Source organism: Trichinella spiralis (genome assembly GCF_000181795.1).
Source record: "Trichinella spiralis strain ISS 195 chromosome Unknown Scfld5, whole genome shotgun sequence".
NCBI classification, from domain to species: domain Eukaryota; kingdom Metazoa; phylum Nematoda; class Enoplea; order Trichinellida; family Trichinellidae; genus Trichinella; species Trichinella spiralis.
The window spans coordinates 2,050,158-2,070,479 of NW_003526944.1; the positions used below are offsets into that span (position 1 = coordinate 2,050,158).

Below are 20,322 nucleotides of genomic sequence, written 5' to 3' on the forward strand. Positions count from 1 at the left end.
GATATAGTGACAGTGATGCGGTAGAACCGTGAAAACATTTCAGACCTGATGAATTTCAAAAAACGAAACAACGCCTCTTTTTAAGGCTGCAACGGAGGCAGACCTTGATGACAGAGGCGGAAACAGTCATTTCGTGAACTGAAACGATTCGCGTTTCCACCACAACCAGCATACTGTAATAAAATGCAGTCGTTCTTGGAAATATCGAAGTAATAGAACACTGTTGATTTTGGACTCTGCTCTGACGAGCTGCAAAGCCTGCCTTGATCTGGTGGCAAATGGCAAGTATGAGTTTGAAGTTGTGGTCTCGGGGTCTGAGAAATTCCATTCACGGCCAATTCTAAATAGAAATACAAAGCAAAATGATAAAGTTATTTACATACATGAATGGATGTAACAGTAATTTACCCATGGGCATTTGGGGCACATTTATTTGACTCCCAAATGCTGGCATTCGTTGAACTTGCTGCTGAGAAGACTGAAACAACGTGGGTGATTCGGCAACGTTAGATGGAGCCTGTGGAAATGACATCAGAGCCGGCTGTGCTTCTAAAATTAAAATTACATTTAAAAATCAAACCAACTTCTGCAGACTGGTCATTCGTTGTTCGTATACCTGGTTGATGATTATTAGGTAACGATGGCTGAATGGTTTGAACATTTTCAGAGACTGGTGTCACTGGTAAATCTTAAATTCAACATTATTATTCAATAGTTTTCCAACAATCAAATCGGAATCGTTTTGCAATCTATATCACAACTAATTTTTTCACACATTAACTCTGCATTTCTTTAGTTATAAAATTCAAAATTCATACTCGCTGAATGAACGCTTGATTGAAACTGAACAACAGTGTTCGATTTCCCTTCTGAAGAAAATAAAATGCATTGCAGATTAAATTATCAAACATTCATACAAACGTACGAAATTGGTGAGCAATTGGCGACATTTGGACAGGAGTGGTCGGTAAGCCTAAAATTTGTACGATACCATTTTAGCCATTTGTTCTCATTCGTAGTATAAGTGCATTCATTACCTTGCGGTGATGGGGTTAAACTGCTTTCCACATGTGAAATATCAGAAAACACTAGAAAACAAAAAATTAAAATATCACAAACATGTACGTTTTAATATGTGCGTCGAAAATCCACTCTCACTTGATTTCTCTACAGAAGGATTGTTAAGAACTGCCGCATTTTGTGGAAGATCTGTAATTTCATTGTCAACATGCAAATATTTCTCAACTGAAAAGTCGTACAACTTACTGTTCTGTTGAATCATCTGCTGTCCATGTCCGGCTGAAAGGCATAAAGCACAATAATATAATTAATTCATATCAAACCACATAAAATCATTGTAAACGTTACCAAAATTAGATTGCGGCATTGCTGTGCTCATAACCGGTGATCCTGAAAAATTATAATTGTTATTTCAAAAAAGCACTTGTTAAAAGAAACCAAAATTATAGAAATTATTACTTTGCATCATTGGAACTTGCTGATTTGCCATAGAAGAAGCGTTCAAAAGCACTAAAAGTGGAAAATTTTCTTATAAAAAATATTTTTATCAATTTGTTTACATACTTTGGTGTTGAATGGGTGATTTCTGCATGTGAACATTGGCAACTGAGTCAATGCTAGTGGCTCGCGGCTGAATCATTGCATACATAGGTGGACCACCTGCAAAAAATGCACAATAATCAAACAATAAGCAACTATTTCAAATTTGAGATGTGGACAATTAAAACGAAAAAAAAATTAACGCAAATCTTCCACTAGAGACAGCAAATGCATTACAAATCCAAATCAAAATGTTCTTAAGTACCTCGATCTTGCAGCTGCTGCGACTGCTGCTGAACTTGTTGTACGGTTGTTGCGTTAGCTACAATACGTAGGTCTGATTTTTGAACACCAAATCCACGCCTATTTGCTAAACAATAAAAACAAATTCATTCATTTTCTTCGTCGATAATATATTCATTCACCTTCAGCAAGGATATCTTTCGATTTTTCGACTTCTTCAGGCATTGGCGCCATTTTTGGCGGATCAGGTAAATGGCCAGGTGCGCCAGCAGGCAAATCTCGATTTTCCACATATTTTGGACAACAGATATGGAAAAAGCCTTTATGACAAACGTAATCTTCCGGGCACTCGATACCGCCGGCACTGGCACCGCAAGTAACCGGGCTGATTTTGCCTCCGAGTGGCAACAATCCACCAGGACAAGCGGTGTATTTGGCTCCTGGAAAAAAGTGAACAAACAGATTACAGGTGAAAGAAAAATATCTCGAACATTTTATTACTTAATACGCATTCTTGACGACAGAGATCAATCGTGCCAAAATTGTTTCGATTCCCTTGGCATCCGCCATAATAAAACAGACGACAATCGTCAGTTGCTTTGTCGTAATAAAATCGAAGATGAGAACCTTTGCACGGTCCTGGATTTTTCGGTTCATCACAATATGGTGATCGTTTCCCGGCTAAAAACAATTTCACTGCTATTAGTTATTGAGAAAAGATGAACTGAAGAACAAATCATCAAACGCCTCACCTGAACTGAACACGCCCGCGCTCAGCGTAGGCGGTTGAGGAACCACTGGATGATAGTCTGAGTTGGGTCCAAAGATTCCGTTGACCAATTCCTTGGGTCGTGCTTGGGATTTTGCGTACGCCTCATTTCCGGATGGTATAGGCACTGCTTGTTGTTGGTCGTACGGCATTCCCAGAGACGGAGCTCTCAGCGGTGACACCAGAGGCAAATTTGGCAACATGTTCATGCCTACTTCTTCTGGATGCATATCATCTGCAGATCGCTTCACAGCATTCGTCATTTCCACACCCCTCGTCACACGCCGCAACGGATATCCATCTGCAGTGTCGTCAACAGAATTCGGTTGTAAAGTTTGTGGTGGAGGTGCTGTCAAGTAAAAGTTGAACGACTGCGGCTCTTCTTCAGGGCAACAGAAAAAGTCGATTCCATTAAAATAACATCCTGATGACGGTGGACATTGAGTTTTGCCAGGTAAACAAAGCACTGGCTGACCATCGGCACCTAATCTAACGGGCAAACCATTTGGACAGGTCGGAGTTTCTGCTTGCGCACTGCCAATTGAGTAATCTGGCATTGACGGGACATTGTTGTATCCGTCCGCAGCTGCGGATGCTTCGTATGGTTCTGGAACATAATTCGGTATGGTCGGTGCGCCGATCATATTCATAACAGTCGTCTGATAATTGTTTTCGACCACACCGCTAGGCATCACCGCACCAGGTGTTTGATAAACAGAAGGTTCACGATGAATCACTTAAAAGAAGATCCATTTGAAAATTTAAAACCCTCTTCATTTTAAAACAATTCCTACTTATTTTACTTGGAGATACGGTATTTCCAGGGTCTGTGAAGAAAGTCGGCATCTCGCTCATTTTTGTTTCAACGTCTGTGAAAATTATAAGCAACGTGAGAATCATGAAAAGTAAAGAAATACAAAAAAAATTACCATTATTAGTCTCGTGAGTGGTAGTTAAAATAGATGATTCAGAATCTGTCGCATCCGGAAGAGTTTTCGTTGAGATGGGAAGAGATGGTTCAGTAAACTGTGCTTGTTCAGATGCAGTGTTTCGCCAAACTTTTTCATAAACTATACAGAAATCAACCGATTGTAGAGTTGAAAAATAAATTTTTTCTTCTCAGCAAACCTGGACAAATTTGGTTGCATGCTTCTTTGGTTTCAAAGTTGTTCGAATTACCGCCGCAGCCTCCGTAAACGAAAACTTCACAGCGCATGTTTCTTGGATTGTAATAAAAGCGTACAATGTACCCAAAGCACGGGCCAGGATCTTTCTCTTCGCTGCAAGCAGCTGGAATTTCTACCCCAAGAGCGTGAGCACCTAAATTCATGTCATTCATAATGAAAGCTAAAGAAAAGAGAGAAAATTTTCTCACCAGAGACGCAACGAAGCTTGCACATGTCTTCTGTATCAAAATTGTTGCTATTTCCCCCGCAAGATCCGTACTGAAACTGTTCACATTTGCCAGTCACTGCATTGTAAAACCTACACGCAAAAATATTCGCTTAAAAATAAACAACAAGAAAACACGAGAAAAACAATCCAACTAACCATTTCATCATAAAATCCATGCATGGACCTGAATCTCTTGGTAATGAGCAAACAGGATCGACATCTTCGGCAATTTTCATTTGTTCAACCATTACTGCTGTAAAAAATTAATTCCGTCAAAAAATTCATCAACATCTGCGCAACATGTCAATTACCTGGCTTTACAGTAGTCAGCGTTGGAATAGATGATGCCTGTGATGTTGTAACTTTTTCAGTTTCTGCAGTTGTAGTTGAATGTGGTTTTATGCTGACATCATCTGACTTGTGCACACCAGGTGGATGAGTAACAACTGCAAAATTATAAAAATTAAAACAATCAAAGAAAAATCGGAAACAAATTATCAGTCTATCAAAGAATGTATACATATGTCTAATATATAAATGCACACATATATACGTAATCAACTTACGGAATGCTTTGCAATGTATATTGCACTCTTTCAACGAATAAAAGTGATTCATATTTCCACCGCACCCAGTATAGTCGAATTTTTCACAACGTCCAGTTTCAGAGCTGAAGCCCCATCTAGGTTGTACAGGACCGGTGCAAGGGCCTTTGTCCTAAAATAAAAGAAATATAATTTCATTAAAAAATCTCACACACATGATATATTTCTGGCATACTAATGGAAGTAAACACTTGTCTACGGTTTCATTTTTCACAGGTTGTTTTGCAACGGGCTTAGTGGAAGAGGATATTGGTTGCAGAGGAATTTCATCAATTTTTTCATGGACTTTCGGAGCAGAAGTGGGGTGGAATGTCGGAGTTGTCGTATGTGGTGGCGTTCTAGGTTTGGTTACTTGTAAAGCGGTTAAATCTGGACACATGCATTCCACGCAACCGCGGCCATTCGTGATTGCCAAACATTCAGGAGCGCATGACTTCGTTTTGCATTCCACTTCCACTGCTAAATAACAAAAAAACAAGACGCAAAATATTATTTAATATTTTTTTACAAATTCTATCATATACTATTTTCCATTTTCTGAACATTTTCATCGGGAGATTTGGCGGGGCTTGAAACCTGTTGAGGACGAACTGTAACAGTTTCCACTCGAGGTGTAGCATGGCTTGCAGGTTGAGGCCGAACGCTAAATGGAATCGGTTCAACAGTGGCTGGTTGCACAACCGTGACTTTCGTTTTCTTCTGATTGTCAGGAGCTAAACACAGATGTAAAAGATTAAAAATAGGGGTTTTGTTTCGCTGAGAATTTTCGCTCGAATTACAGCATTCTTTCAAACATTCTTCCCTGCTTCCAAAATTGTTTCCACTTCCTTTGCAACCACCATAATGGAAAACTTCGCATAATTTTCTTTCCTCATTCCAATACCTAATTCATAGAGCTTTCGATGTCTGATCAAACTGAATGTCAAGAGTACAAGTTTGCATACCATCTTATGAAACGTCCATTGCAAGGACCAGAATCTTTTGGATGAAGACATCGATTGATATCTGGTAAAGTGCTCTGATGTGAAGTAGTAGTTGGTTTGACATTTTCTGAAGAAGCAGACGACTTTCCACAAGTTTTTTCACATTCGGCCAAGTCTTTGAAATTGTTTTCATTGCCTCCGCAACCACCGTAAAAAAAGTACTTGCATTCTTTGAATTCTGTGCTGTAGTAAAAGCGAAGTTCAAATTTGTTGCATGTTCCACGATCTTTAGGTAAAGTGCAACTCTTCGCAGTTGACTGTACTAAGTTGCTAGCAGATTCTGAAAACATTTTTTTCAATTAATAAAATTATTATTAAACCAAATACAAATTTATAAACAACTGCATACGATTGTCATCTGCACTGCTTGCTGGACAACATGCTGCCATTGTTGGTCCCATCATACATTTGTAACCTTTCGGGCAGGCTCGGCCAAAACAGTTGTAAATTTGACCAGACTGTTCGAGCAGGGGTGAAATACCGGGACCACAGATTGGTCCTGATGGTTTGTTTTGTTGCAATTCGATTGGTTTTTCTACAAAAAAAACGATGCTTGGTAAAATTAAAATTTTGCTTTTCATCAAAAAAGATTATTTACGCCTGCAGTCAGGTCGTCCTTCGTTGGCTTGTTTTCTCGTTCCAGCAATTTCTACTCCATCTTTATCAACACACCAACAAATTTGAGAATGTTCATGACACTGAATCTCTTCGAAAGCTCCATCAGCTGTGCAGCTGTAAATAACACCAGTTTGAATATTCACATGGTCTGTATTCGCTTGATTCTCCTTTAGGGCTAACTGCCGCTGTTGCTGGCATTCTTGAAAATAAATTAATTCGTAAATAAAACTACAACTATCAAAATCAAAACACTTACTAGTCAATGAACGAATAGAAGGCTTGACATTTTGCTCTAAAAAAGCCAAACAAGATCAATTAACAAACAAATCAATTTACACCGCTTTACAAAAATTTTACTTTACCAGAAGAATCAATTGATTTTTCTTCAACACGAGGGCTTGTGGTCATCTGGTGGAAAACATTAGCCGATGTAAGTTTTTTCGGTCGTTCTGTATGGCCAGAGTCGGGCGATGGACCACCACCGGCAATACAGGCTTGTTCACAGTCTTGCTTGCGTTTGAACAACTCTGGCTGACCACTGATACCTTTGCACAGAGCATACGGATATGAGACGCATTCATCTCCACGACGATAAAATCGCAATACAAATTGTGAACGGCCAATTGTCCGACCGGTATTAGAGCCACAAGTAGCTTGAAACGGTTGCCGTTCACATGGATCAATTTCTTTACCTGAATTCAGAAAAGAAATACTTAATCATATTTATAATTTTATATATTTGTTATTTCATTAAATTATTCTTCTTATTGCTCTGTCGTGAATCAATTAGCTTCCAAAAATAGTGCAAACTGAGCACAGTAGACTACTGCGCGCTGCGTATGTCAGCTTCACATTGCCATTCAACTTTGTCATTACATTTCTAATGTTGAATGATCATCTAACTTCTCTCCTATTGTATTTTGCGTAAATTTCTAAACGTGCTCCAGTAAAACTGCAAGTGCTGAACAAGCAGTGCCTGGTGTGACCAAGAAGAGGAAAAGTGCTACCTCTAGCAAATTAACAGCAACAATAATTTTTGGTACAAATTGAAAGACGTAATATTCAAATGAAATGGTAATTTTGGAAAATTTAACTTAATTCTACACACCAATTTCTTTATTGCATGCACATGCAGTTCACATTATCGAGAAATAAATGAATGATGCGAAAGATGCAAGTTGTTTATATTTCAGTCAGAGTTCAAATTTTACAATATTTCGACAATGAACTGTGAATACACAATACAATTATTCTTCATAATTCCATTTACATTTACATTTCACAGATCATATATGACAAGTGTGGTGTCTTTGTTCTTTGATAAAGATAGCTCAGAAGAACACTTCTGAAAGACCACTTGAAATAGACAAAAGAACTAAAAATGGAGAGTGGTTGCAAATTTTCAATAGTTGATTATATTATTACTGACAATAATCGGTTGAATCGAGATCAAAGATTATACGAAAACCCCCATGCGAGGATGGATCGTTGAGGACAAAACTACACAATACGCAGGTGAAGGCCGGTCGGAGTGCAACAAGCATCCTGAGTTACAATCACCGCAGCACCGACCCCTTCAGCTGTGTCCTTGAATCCACGAACGCTTATGCAAAAACTTGCCTTGAATTGATTTTGAAAATAAACAATTATGCATAATTTCAAATGTTCACCGCAATAAATAAATACTCAATGCGGTGATCAAAAGCGAATTCTGCTCAATCGTCTCATACACAGGAAATGTCCAGCTTCTAATACTGCGACCCTATTGAAAATTGGTTCGTGTCCGTCGCAGTTGACCAGCTGGACTTCCGTTTCGAATGCCTGTCTGCCTTATCAAACTGACCGAAATGCATTCAATTCAATTGATCGTGACTCAATTCGGCTACATGCTTGTAAAATGACCAACCACACAGGCAACATCTGCCTTTATTGAAGATGATAAATAAATTATTCACAATAATTTACGAGTTTCCATTACAGCAAAATTAATTTTTCGTAAACAGAACATTCCTCATTGTTGTCAGCATAGCTGATAAACACAAGATGATTGTTGTTTGTCCTATTCCTGCTCTTTTGTAGTACTTCTTTCAAAATATTCTACTCCACATAAACAACCCGTTCAGAAAAATACAAAATATATACTGTTTTTCCATGTCTTCGCTAATTCAACTGCTCACATGTATGATGTAATAACCTAATTTTCTCATAAGTAAGCTTATAAAGTGAAAAAAGTCTTAAAAAACTTAAATTCTAAATGCTTTAGCATAACCGCTGTACCAATATAGATGAACAGATACTGCGTGTACATAGATACATGTATATATATATATATATATATACTCTGAAATTCAAATAAGTGAAAAAATGTTAAAAAGTTTTTGCTTACTTGAAGAAATAAGTAACAAGTTGAGGCAAGTAACCGAAGTTAACAAAAATATGCCGTACATGACGACAACACAACAAAATGATGAATCTGAACCCAAAGCAGATATATATATATTATTGTATAGAAAAGAACAACCAGCAACCAAGGAAAAGACAACTAGGAATGATGGCGGTGCGATCCGGTGAGGAAGAAGAAGCCGCGCTGACTTGTCCGCCTGTTCGCTGTTGTGAAACAACCCAACAAGCGGGTGGCGCTTTACCTTATGTCGCTAGCCAACTGCAAACAGCCAATCAGCTTTCGAGCATCGTTCGACGCAGTTCGCCGACCTTTGTCCCATCAGGGCAGAGTTTCGACGTCGGATGTCACGCAGGGGATTCTGCATGTCACAACCTGCAGAGCTGAATCTCTGTGGCGACTGACACCGATTCCGACAGACCGTCTCCGCCCCCGTATGTCCAGAGTCAATGGCCATATTCTGTTGCATCACAGCCGAACCTGTAACCCATTTCCTTGCAAACAAATGATCAACAGCACAAGGTCGACTGTTTTTCTTCTTCCCAAAAATGCTAAAACAAAACTTAACAAGCAAAATGTCGACGCTCTGCGGTCGGCCAATGACTCTCGAAATGCAAAAGCAGAGACGTTTCACCACGAAAATCGTTTTTAAAAATTCATTCACAAAATCTACATTTGTTTTTTTTCACATTACCATAATAATCAAAATTAAAGCAAAAGTTCATCGTGCTTGAAAAAGATGCAGATTTTCCACACGCTTGTGTATACGCAAATAAAAACAACAACGAAACATCATAGCACGTTGTAGTTGGCATCACTTTCACATCATGGCTGTCATCAGAACACTGCATAAATGATAACAATTTTTTATGAAAAAACTGAAATTCCCAACTTTCCCTTTTTAAGCGAAAATGAACAATCTTCCGGTTTATTTAATGAACATCATCAATTGAAAGATTGATGCACATATGAAAAGGTGACACTTTAATCTCGAACAACCATAGCTCATTTTCACGATAACTGATATGCAGTTGATTGATGAGTGAATTTTTATTTGTCGATTTTCACTTAACACAACTTTCGTCATGGGAAAATTTTTTTCAAATACATAAATTCATAACAGAATAAACAAGAAGATTGGAAACATGAAAAAGAAATAATAGAATGTACTTTTTTATTTTATAATTTACCAATGAACAACAATTTTATTAACTGAAATAATAATAATTCAAAAGATTCATCTTCATTGCTGGAAAACCCCTCATTTTAAATAAAAATCCCAATACTGATGGAACAATATGATGAGTAGTGATCGTTGTATTTCTTTATGCGCAGCAAAATTTGCAGTCGAAAATCTTATGCTGAGGAAAATGACTTTTCATGTTGAAAAAAAATAACAAAAATTACAATGAATGACAAGAGAAATTTTTAAAAGTTGAATGACCAAACAATCATTGATGTCGTACAAATTTATAACAAATATCAGTCATTCTGCAATAGTTCAACCTCGCACAATTGAAATAACATATTATTATTCATAAAAAATAAATTCAATAATAAAAATTTCACAAGTGTAAAATAAAAAATAGCAAAAAATAATGCAAAAAAAGTAAAAATTAAAAATTGGAACTAATTTCAAATGAAAAACGTGATCACTTTCAAGAAGGAAAAATTTATCACATTGTTTGACGGTTGATTAATGTATGCTAAGTTTTACAAATTTCTTGAAAATGGAAAATGCGCAAATGTTTTCAAAAATATTATACAGCTAGTTGTATATAACTTGAGAAAATTAAATTATATTTTTGGTTAATCAATTTAGCACTATTGAAACCATGATTCACTTTCACTTTTCATACGCAAGACATCGATTCATTTTACAGTTTCAGAAATAGCATTCTTTTCAATTCATAAACATAAAAATACAATTTCCGCAAAGATGAGGTCATTGTCACAGAAACTGCTAATGCTGCTGCTATTTGTTGAAAACAACGAAACAATGAAAACAAATACACGCACACACACACATACGACAGGAGTAATTGTATTCAAGCTGTTTTCACATATTTATTCATATTTATGTTATCCTCCAATAATGTTCCTTTAAATAATACACCACAAAGTATATTTAAATATCTTACAACAAGTGATCTCTTGAAAAATGCAATATTTGTAGTGTTTAGTTTCAATTAATCAACATAGAACACTACAGTAATGAGGTACAAAATTGGTCATGCACAAGATAAGTTTCTCTGTTTTCTCATTTTATTACATAAGCTGCCCTTTCATTAAACTCTTTAAAAACGCTTCTATTTCATAAAAATTTCACTTGTTAAATATTAAATATATAAAAACAAAGATAAAATTCAAAATTCAGATCTTATAAGTTACATGAGAAATTTTAATAATGAAATGTAATTTAAAATAAAAATTCGAAAAAAATATAAATCAAAAAATGCTACAATTCTACTTGAAAATCATGTATTCAAATAAGCCTTGAAATGATAATTCATAAAACAAACATTTCTTTACAAATGAAATATATCAATATAAATTTGGAATAATTTAATGCAAATATGAAACAGAATTTTTAATCAAAACAATTTTTATCAAGTAAAAAAATATTTTTTTTCCAAAAACTAAAGGCCACAATACAGTATGTCAATCAAAAGTTGACGAAACCATTACAAGATAACAGAGTTATAAATGACCATGCTTTTGATAAGTTTCACTAATTGACAGTAAACAGTTGATTTCAAATAATAATTATTTCAATAAAAATGTATAAGTGTTATCGAAAAATAAAACTAAATTTATTGCACAAAATCGCAACTTCACATTACAAATAAGAATCGAACTAGTTCAAGAAAGTGAATAAAATATGATGTTCTCCCAAATGTCCACAAATTATAAAAGAAGTCAATAAAAATCATACATTCCTTGAATAAAAATGTTCTTGTTTGGAAAATAAGTAATTAAAAGTAGTTCTATTCAATCAAGTACATTCTGCCATGTTAAGCATGCAAATTTAACAATATGAGAAAAACAAATCTGCATTACGGTATTTTAAACTTTAACTTATACTACTGTTATAATTTACTTGCAATAATTTTGTAGATAATGATTTGTTTAAAATTCAAAAAATTTTAAACAAATAAATCAAACTAAACAGAACTTAATTAAAATCACCTAATCCTAATATCTCAATTATAGAACAGCTCAAAAATTATTCTTCGACATGACAAACTCATTTGTTTTCAAAATCACAATAAAATCACATTCTTCTGACAAATCGAATACACTGGAAAAAGAATTGCAACATTTTTAATTTGTGAAACAATTTCATCCCTATGCATTCACTTCTTTACGTTGCACTAATTAAAACATAAATTCATTTCCGGTTAATTAACATACAGTATGCAACAATTCATATTGTGTCAGTTTAAATATCTACACGCCCACCACCATTGATTGCTCCACTGCTACCCACACATTGTTATTTAATTTTTCATAAAAACTGTTGTAACATATAATTGTAAAATTGGAAAGCATTAAACAGAACCATTCTCTAACTTGCGGTAACAACACAGCTCCCGGGTATCAGTTCACAACAAAAGTGCAAATTGTTCAAATCGGGCGAATGCAAAAGAAAACTTGCTCATCTGCAAGAAACATCACAATTCTTCCTATTCATTGTGACTCACAGCGATGCTGTTAATTCTATTTAACAATTGACACTGCTAATGTTATAGATGCAGGCACTTAGATGTCAAAGAACTAGTAAAGTAAAGCGTTTGTTTATTGGAACAATGCTATTTCCGTATTCTAAAATACTGTTCATATTGTAGCGAACAAAAATTAGTAATCAAAACCATGTGTAAATAAATAAATAAATAAATAAATATCTATATGCACTGTTGCAGATGCTGACAGTCTGTTCGCACTATACTTAATAAACAACAAAAAACCATTTCCTAATGTAGATGTCAATCACAAGTAGATCAACTAAAACACATCTCTGACAGAAATAAGCCAGAAATACTTGATTTTTTAAATGGCGCAAAGTCGTTTACAACAGAAAACTGTCAAATGCATTTACATCGATAACGCTGCCACCGTTAGCAAAAATGTCTTCAGGGTATATTTTGCATTCTGTAGTCACGAAACACCCAATCAAACTATGAATCTTGCTTGATTGACGCCCAAAAATTCAGATCCAGGCAAAACAATCTATTCACAATTCCACTAACGCAAGAGACTGACTCTTAAATACCTTTCTCATTTCGTAACAAAACAAAAAGCTCCGGCTTCATTTAAACCATTTAACATTTACCAAACAATTAGCGTAAGTATTCTTTTTATCCGTCATTAAAAAAAAATTGAAACTTAAGTTATACACTCTTTCACAATTATCCACGATAAGCGATAAGCATATAAGCATAGATGTCTCCCAATAGAATACATTTCAATACCGACTAGTGTGATTAATCATCATCGATTAAGTAGTAAACACATTACTTTTCTATTTGAAAAAAATTAACTGCAAGAAATACTTTGCTGTTAAGAATTTTTTTCTGATATCAGTTTTGCATTTTTCAGTTGAAGTGCCACAGAAACATGCAACAAGCGAACGGCACACGAAAATTAGACGACGACAATATGAACAACAAGAACAAGCATAACATTTCAAAGAGCAACACGGCTCCTGAGCTGAGCGAATACAAGGGTCGAAAACGACGCAGTACTGCGGCTAGCCTGGAGAATCGCACTGGAGCAATGTCGAAAATAGACGAAAGCATTATGGATGTAAATCTTTCCGGATTGCATGAATTTTCCAACGCCACCACCACTTATGGCAAAATGCTGTGGGCAATTTTGATCGCACTAGCTATCGTTGGCTCGTGTTATGAAGTTTATAAAATATTGTATAACTATTACAATTGTCCAATTGTAACTGAATGGTCCGTGAAGGCGACAAGAGCTATAGATTTCCCTAAAGTGGAAATTTGTCTCACATCATCAATTGGTCAGAGCGCGATTGATGAATACCCGAATGCGGCCGCAGTTGCAGCCACAATGAAGAAACGATTACTGTTTACAGATTCGAACAGACCCAACAAACCAACCAAAGAACGTTCCAAGCGACAAGTTCATCAACACGTTCCACCTCAGTTTTGGGATATTGCGCCAGAATGGCATCCGTCGAAACAAAAACGAGATACCACCACTGCAACAACATTGGACAGCAACAACAAGAACAATAACAACAACAACACAGATCTATCGAATATGACGAAATTGTTCGACGATTTCATGCGTTACAGTTTCAGTGTAGACGATGTATTTTTAGATTGCGTTTTCCGAGATACGATGATGAGACAGTTGAACTGCAACGACGTTATTACAGAAGTTCTGAATCCCAACTGGGGAAAATGTTTCGTCGTTTCAGTAGGCGACAGAAAACAACACGTGCCTGGTCAAGGACTGGTGCTAGTGATGAATGCACAAAATCACAACTATCCTACAGAAAAATCACTAATGCCTAAAACGGCTGGCATGATTGTCAGCATTCACCACGATTACAATCCGTACAGTTTCAACTATATCAACGTTCCGACAAAAAGTTACACTAGAATGGGCTTGTACGCGGAGTACCACGAGTATCTGGATGTAGAAACAGGACCCAAAGCCCAGCCGTGCATTTCTGAAGAGGAAAAACATTTTTCCGTGCTAGATTTGGAATATAATGTTGCCGCATGCCAAATGGACTGTTTCCAAAACTTGACACTGACCAAATGTGATTGTATCATTTTGCAAGATGTCAGTTTTGTCAAGGCAGACATTCGAGATAGCGTGCACTTTTGCTCACCCGAAGAGATTACAAACTGTGTATTACCCGAAGTAACCAATTCGAACGAAACCCAAACTCTGTACGAAAGCTGCTGTGACAAATGTCATACGTCATGCTCTATTTGGCATTATAATGTACAATCGAGCTCAATGGGACTCCACGAACCGGCGTTTAACTTTCTGCAAAAATACAACATCTCGTTGGACAACTTGGTCTATTTGCACATAGCGCACACCAGTCTTGAATATACTGAAGTTGGGCAAGAGTGGGCAACGGAGATTGATAATCTGATTGCTGATTTTGGCGGTCAAGTAGGTTTATGGATTGGTGGCAATTTGATCACTTTCATACAAATACCAATAATGCTGTTGCTAATCTTTTTCGTCTCCATGTACGAAAAATTTGTTGGTGTGAGAAAAATTCGTCGAGTAGTCGACCAAAAACGGAACATGTGGTCAACATGGTCGACAATCATTCAAGCTGGTCGAGATGGGCAAGGATCACCACTGCCTTGAAAAACAGCAGCAAAGGCGGCAATACAGGTTGAAAAGCTATTTCACCGTTTAGATAGAACTCGACTGCTTCACCTTTCCATCAATAACGATCACTAATTATTGTGCTTTAATGTATTTACAAATACAAAATATTAAAATCACAACGCTCTGCTAACCGGCACAAATAAAATGATAATTTTCTAACAGTGCAACACTCAACTTCACCATGAACTTAAATATCAAAAAACTACAGTATATACTACTGTATTTGCTGATATGTTCTAATGGAATAAAATATTTTTGATTTCTGAAGAGAAAATTTTCACTTTTCCACATATGTCTATTGAATTTGATAAAAAGTCATATTAAAAAATATATATATGGTGTATCTGCGCGCTAAATGCTCACTGAAATGTGAATGCAAAATGTGAACTATTTCTTTTCGCAATTATGAAAATTATTCAATTTATCAAAATATACAAAGCTCAAACTGAAACATTTCCAAGCAATCGCTGCTTGGACAGGGAATTCATCTGTCTGCTTCGTCACAGTGAAGCACAACTATGCAACTACAACTTCAATAAACATTTCCTTTCTCCTTACAAGCCCCAGTGAGTTTCATATGCAGAACAGTATAAACAAGCAGAACAATTTTGAAAATTTCTCACGAAAATCAACAACACATTGTCAAAGAAAAAAAAATCAGAAATAGCTTTTGAAAAAAAGTAAATAAATTGTACTTACCGAATAATGTTGCAACGAACCGCTTACTGGAGCCATCATTATTTTACCATTAACTTGCACCGACTACAGTGGAAATGGACAGCAAATCAGGCTAAATAAACAAAAATATCAACGTAAATTTGAATAAAATTCCAAACGCTCTTATCACTGCCGGGCATTCCTATTTATCAATAGCAAATCAAGTTCTACTTGAAGAATTACAACTTTTCGCTTTGTACTTTTACTCTTTGTTATACTTTTTAAATTATACCAGCAAAAAACCTACTTTACTAACTGCATCTTATAATAATACTTTGCATATGATATGCAATTGAAAAAAACGTTTTCCCTCCAACAAATAGAAGATTGAATTTATATATTTGAAAAAAGGCTGAACTGTACTTGGAAAAAAAGATGCGGTAAGATTCGGTTGCAAACGATCTGGATTTGGGCTGAGAACAATAGAACAAATGACGACACAAAACGGAAGATCTAAAAAACAGAAAACAACAAGATCTTTCAGTAAAAAAATTCAAACGTCACCAATCAGAGTGCAGGTTTGATGAAACGATTTTTTTTCGAAACATCCCTGAAGTTGAAACCGTTGCCGATATATAAATAGTGGTCAATTGGTGATTGTTATTTCTCTCTATTGATGCGTTCATTCAATGGAAATACAAAGAATACTACATCGACACAACCAGTTCTTAGCCTCTTCTTGCATTTCCGCTAAGCAAGTAAATGCTTCGGCTGAAGCATTCAAGCGTCTCTAGCTCAACTATGCTGCCTGCTTCTGGAAACGATCAACGAAGCCCACCGACAAAAGTAACATGAACTTCTTCCACACGTTCAACAATGTCATATCCTTCATAGTCGAGAGGTAATTTGTTTTTTCAGGATGTTCGCCAATTGTCGTATGAAATACCGAAATATATACGAGCCGGATTCACGCAACCAGAATTTCTGAAAGTTTTCGACGATGCCAAAGTAGCCGTTGGTGGACACGTAACATTCGACTGCCTGTTGATCGGCACGCCCCGACCAAAGGTTTCTTCACATTCTGTGTTAGCCTAGATTAAAAAAATATTCCAATGCAATGCTTGGATGTTTTTCACAGGTTGTTTGGCTTTTCAACAACAAGCCAATTGATTTCGAGGATGTCATCATAAGCAACACCAGTGACTCATGCCGTCTGACAATTCCTCAAATCACTTTTCACCATTACGGCCTGTACGCAATCATCGCCGAAAACGAAGTGGGCCGTATTAGTTGTTCAGCCCGTCTGATTCCCCTGTTTACATAATGCTAAAGTATATTTGAAATGTTTAATTTTTTCCCTTTTCAAACAAACCACTGCGAATAGCAAATTCAAACCGAATCATTTAAACCATCATGAATCATCGTAGTTTTACCAATAGATGATGTTGCATAATACAATAATTTCTTTTTAGTGCTTTTGACGTCTCAAATCGTCATAACGAGCCCTAAATTATAATTCGTACAATAAATTTATTCAACCCGAACGCTTTATAATAAAATTAAGTGAGTGAAACCATTTTTCCACCAGCTTAAAGCGATTACTTGAGTTCTTCCTCTCTAGATAAATAGTGTTCAATTTCCCGTCGTATCAGATAATTTCCAAAAGCCTCAGAATTTTCTGATAGTTTAATATTACGACATTTTTCTGATCGTCTTCGAACAGCATTACTGAATGAATTGTATCCGTAGAGTGTCTTTGCCAAATGACGACTATCCGAATGCGTTGGTTCGGCCGGTATAATATTTATCGTTGGAATGTATCTAAAATGAAATTTTTTCGTCTTTATTGTACACATTTCAGTGAACAATGAGCTAATGATTATTAATAAACAAAAAAATTATCAAATAATAAAACAACAACTGCACACAGAATGCATCCTCTACCTACCTCTCCGATGCTCCGCCAAAAATATACGCTGATTTTGCAGGAGAAAATTCTCTACGAACGTCAGCATTTTTATCAACCGTAGAACCGCAAGCTGAACGTTTATCAGGTTGGGCTTTAACCGACTGATGTGAACGCGCATTTGCGTTGTTATTCTAAAAACTTCTTTCTAGTATAAAAACAAACTCTTTCACAGTATTCTGCTGATTGAATTTAAAATTGTCGAAAATTTATATTCTCGATGAATTTCAAACATAGCATGCAACCGAGATAACATCGAAAATATATCAATGCTATGTTTGAATCATCGTCGAGGCAAATTGAAATTATTTTAACAACAGCAAAACATTCATCATTGAACTATATTATACAACGCTTATAAAATGTGAAAAGCAGCAATCTATTTGAATGCTTGAAAAGTGTTAATCGACGTAAACATATATGCGAATATCATACCGCATTTTCTTCAATTTGTTTAAAAGTCTTGAAATTTTTCAAAAAAACAGAAGATGCGAACGACGGATCTGAGTGTGCTCCTGTAGAGATGTTATCTAATTTTTCCAAAGAATAGCTGCCAGCTTTGTTAATATTTTCTTTTTGTTTAAATGATGATCGTTGAACACAACGTCTAAATATATACTTTTTTAATTGTTAAATATAAATAAAAGATTAAGTGAACAAAAATTTTTTCCGTGCCATTGTACCTTATTATCATTATTGGACTGTATTGAAAAAAATATGTACGTATCAGATTGAAATATCTGTAGCAGAGAGATAATTACCAAATAAAAATAAGACGGACAATAATGAGCAAACAAATAATGAATTGAAATATATTCGGTGTTTGTGATTTGAAAGAATGAAATGGGATCTGTTTACTTACTTTGCTGATTTGCTGCTTTGTTCTGCTTTTTGATGATCCTCGTCCAGAAAACTGGTGCAGTCGATCAAGCAAAGTTCGACGACGAATCTTGCCGGCAGTTCGCATTTTTCGTTCTGCAAATGCACCGGCAAACGCATGCCCAGGCTGCGCAACACTTCCGGGTGACGTTTCATGTAGCTGAGCAGAAGCGCCCGACGGAAATGCGTCGGCTCCAACTTTTCGGCCAGCGTTGAACTGTTGTAATTGGTCACCGTTGGAATTTGTGCCCGGTCAAATTTGCCACCCTCGGAACGATGGTTCAACAAAATATCCGGGATTTTGTAGTTGTCGATCTCCCGGCTGATCAATTGCAACTGTTCGGCCACTTCGTGCACGTCCAGGGGCTGCTGGTTTTCAACGTCGTTCAAAACAACAACACTCTGCATCGACTTTGCCCTTAATCAAATTTACTTATTTATTACTTAATTTAATAAATTAAATAATTATCCTGAACGTATGGAAATTTCGAACGATCAAAAAAAATAAATATACAAGTAAATACTTTACTTTGTTAAATTTTCATTCGATTTGTTTTTCCACATGATCACTGGAAGAATACAGCTATAGGGAGATGATTAAAAAAAGAAAACTCCCTACGCAGAGCAGCAGGTAAACACTGAATAACAATGGAAAGACGTCGCCAAGTGATGCGAGAAGAAAAAATACGACCGAATCTGTGATGCGTAATTTCAGTTGTAAATGCAGTAAAATGGTGCAAACTCCCCATATTGGCAAACAACGCAAACAGTCGTCTTGATTCCCCCGACTGATTTGCCAGTCAGAAGAAATACTTAAAAGCTGAATAAATAAACGACGTATGCTTGATTACTATTATTATTCAACGTATATCCCCCTCCCCCTAAATAGAAAATTTCACATGCAACTGACTGTGCTGCATCACTTACAGTAATCCTGCCAAAAAGAAATTTTCAAAATATTTTTTTTCTTGATTCGCAGGCAATATCTTACTTAATAAAGATTTTTCGTGATTCTCTCGTCCTAGTTACTTCCTTTACAGTTTATTGGGAAAAACTGTTGTGGAATCTGAAAAACAAAAACAAATAAACATTAATATAATTTAAAAAATCATACCGAAAGCAACTTTCATTTATTAGAAGAAAAAAATTTTCTTGCCCATTTCTTTATTTAAATTAATGATATACTTGTTATCAACGCTATTCTCACCTTTACGCCAATCAAAAAAATGCGAACAAGCTATAACAGTAGAAAAACGACTGTGTAAATAAATTTCAATTTTAATAATATCAAAGCTCTTCAACTGTTGTGGGTTCGTTCTTCTGCAGAGTCGTTGCTGAAAAGGAAGGAGAAATTGTTCTTTTTCCATATTTATTCAGTGTCGCTAGTAAATTCTGCAGCTAAAAAGCATCGAGACAACAAGATGATTCGCAGAAGAAGATTAAGATTAAAGGCATCATCATTCAAAATAGAATTTTGTATTCAAGTATTCATTCTCAACAGTAGAACAAACCGTACTTCGAATACAAAAGCAGAGAATAATAAATTAAAAACTTATTCTTCTAAAAAAAATTATGCAGACAGATCAAATGTGGAAAATTAAACATCACATTCCTTCCTTCGACAAAGAAAGGAATCTGCTTATTAATAAACTGAAATTACTCTACCATAATGAGCGGTAAAACAATTTTCTTGCAAAAGCAAACACTCCGCCACTGCGAATACAGGTTGTCGCCATTATTCATTCAAAAATGCAGCAAATTTAGATTATTACAATTAAAAATGAAAATTCATACTCACGCACACAAACACATGTACATTATACATTACAAAGCGTGAGTATGTGTATGCATGTATG

The 20,322-nt window shown here is 35.9% G+C and overlaps 5 protein-coding genes across 5 annotated transcripts; 2 read left to right on the forward strand and 3 right to left on the reverse strand.

Moving 5' to 3' along the window:
* Nucleotides 1-80: 80 nt before the first annotated feature.
* Tsp_04118 (putative kunitz/Bovine pancreatic trypsin inhibitor domain protein) lies at nucleotides 81-8,620 on the reverse strand. The gene is made up of 22 exons (XM_003374883.1): nucleotides 8,560-8,620; nucleotides 6,536-6,865; nucleotides 6,154-6,465; nucleotides 5,905-6,090; nucleotides 5,517-5,835; nucleotides 5,149-5,455; nucleotides 4,534-4,684; nucleotides 4,279-4,413; nucleotides 4,124-4,220; nucleotides 3,948-4,057; nucleotides 3,701-3,892; nucleotides 3,502-3,642; nucleotides 2,556-3,179; nucleotides 2,305-2,484; nucleotides 1,986-2,243; nucleotides 1,826-1,930; nucleotides 1,585-1,680; nucleotides 1,369-1,410; nucleotides 1,159-1,299; nucleotides 1,038-1,088; nucleotides 409-549; nucleotides 81-340 (listed from the first exon to the last, which is right to left on the reverse strand). The coding sequence occupies exons 1-22, from the start codon at nucleotides 8,618-8,620 to the stop codon at nucleotides 81-83; spliced, it is 4,239 nt and encodes a 1,412-aa protein (XP_003374931.1).
* A 207-nt stretch (nucleotides 8,621-8,827) lies between these two features.
* On the reverse strand, nucleotides 8,828-9,425 carry Tsp_04119 (hypothetical protein). The gene is made up of 2 exons (XM_003374884.1): nucleotides 9,355-9,425; nucleotides 8,828-9,125 (listed from the first exon to the last, which is right to left on the reverse strand). The coding sequence occupies exons 1-2, from the start codon at nucleotides 9,423-9,425 to the stop codon at nucleotides 8,828-8,830; spliced, it is 369 nt and encodes a 122-aa protein (XP_003374932.1).
* Nucleotides 9,426-13,191: 3,766 nt separating this feature from the next.
* On the forward strand, nucleotides 13,192-14,940 carry Tsp_04120 (amiloride-sensitive sodium channel family protein). Its single transcript, XM_003374885.1, has 2 exons — nucleotides 13,192-13,708; nucleotides 14,024-14,940. Exons 1-2 carry the CDS (start codon nucleotides 13,192-13,194, stop codon nucleotides 14,938-14,940), a joined length of 1,434 nt encoding a protein of 477 aa, XP_003374933.1.
* Nucleotides 14,941-15,369: 429 nt separating this feature from the next.
* Nucleotides 15,370-16,716, forward strand: Tsp_04121 (hypothetical protein). Its single transcript, XM_003374886.1, has 3 exons — nucleotides 15,370-15,530; nucleotides 16,166-16,199; nucleotides 16,540-16,716. The coding sequence occupies exons 1-3, from the start codon at nucleotides 15,370-15,372 to the stop codon at nucleotides 16,714-16,716; spliced, it is 372 nt and encodes a 123-aa protein (XP_003374934.1).
* Nucleotides 16,717-17,219: 503 nt separating this feature from the next.
* Nucleotides 17,220-18,874, reverse strand: Tsp_04122 (conserved hypothetical protein). Its single transcript, XM_003374887.1, has 4 exons — nucleotides 18,450-18,874; nucleotides 18,023-18,137; nucleotides 17,570-17,721; nucleotides 17,220-17,442 (listed from the first exon to the last, which is right to left on the reverse strand). Exons 1-4 carry the CDS (start codon nucleotides 18,872-18,874, stop codon nucleotides 17,220-17,222), a joined length of 915 nt encoding a protein of 304 aa, XP_003374935.1.
* Between the last annotated feature and the right edge of the window lie 1,448 nt (nucleotides 18,875-20,322).

What these genes read in the sequence shown, in the direction of transcription:
- Tsp_04119 (XM_003374884.1), bottom strand. Translation starts at nt 9,425, where the DNA reads ATGCAGTGTTCTGATGACAGCCATGATGTGAAAGTGATGCCAACTACA. An exon ending in TGCTATGATGTTTCGTTGTT is followed by an intron (nt 9,126 to 9,354) that starts GTTTTTATTTGC and finishes GTTTTGTTTTAG; the next exon opens with CATTTTTGGGAAGAAGAAAA.
- Tsp_04121 (XM_003374886.1), top strand. Translation starts at nt 15,370, where the DNA reads ATGAAAATTATTCAATTTATCAAAATATACAAAGCTCAAACTGAAACA. An exon ending in CTTTCTCCTTACAAGCCCCA is followed by an intron (nt 15,531 to 16,165) that starts GTGAGTTTCATA and finishes AAGATCTTTCAG; the next exon opens with TAAAAAAATTCAAACGTCAC. An exon ending in CGTCACCAATCAGAGTGCAG is followed by an intron (nt 16,200 to 16,539) that starts GTTTGATGAAAC and finishes TTGTTTTTTCAG; the next exon opens with GATGTTCGCCAATTGTCGTA.
- Tsp_04118 (XM_003374883.1), bottom strand. Translation starts at nt 8,620, where the DNA reads ATGTACGGCATATTTTTGTTAACTTCGGTTACTTGCCTCAACTTGTTA. An exon ending in AGGACGACCTGACTGCAGGC is followed by an intron (nt 6,091 to 6,153) that starts GTAAATAATCTT and finishes TTTTTTTTGTAG; the next exon opens with AAAAACCAATCGAATTGCAA. An exon ending in TCGTCAAGAATGCGTATTAA is followed by an intron (nt 2,244 to 2,304) that starts GTAATAAAATGT and finishes ACTTTTTTCCAG; the next exon opens with GAGCCAAATACACCGCTTGT.
- Tsp_04122 (XM_003374887.1), bottom strand. Translation starts at nt 18,874, where the DNA reads ATGCAGAGTGTTGTTGTTTTGAACGACGTTGAAAACCAGCAGCCCCTG. An exon ending in CAAAGCAGCAAATCAGCAAA is followed by an intron (nt 18,138 to 18,449) that starts GTAAGTAAACAG and finishes CAAAGCTGGCAG; the next exon opens with CTATTCTTTGGAAAAATTAG. An exon ending in TTTGGCGGAGCATCGGAGAG is followed by an intron (nt 17,443 to 17,569) that starts GTAGGTAGAGGA and finishes ATTTCATTTTAG; the next exon opens with ATACATTCCAACGATAAATA.
- Tsp_04120 (XM_003374885.1), top strand. Translation starts at nt 13,192, where the DNA reads ATGCAACAAGCGAACGGCACACGAAAATTAGACGACGACAATATGAAC. An exon ending in CAACAAACCAACCAAAGAAC is followed by an intron (nt 13,709 to 14,023) that starts GTTCCAAGCGAC and finishes TCGTCGTTTCAG; the next exon opens with TAGGCGACAGAAAACAACAC.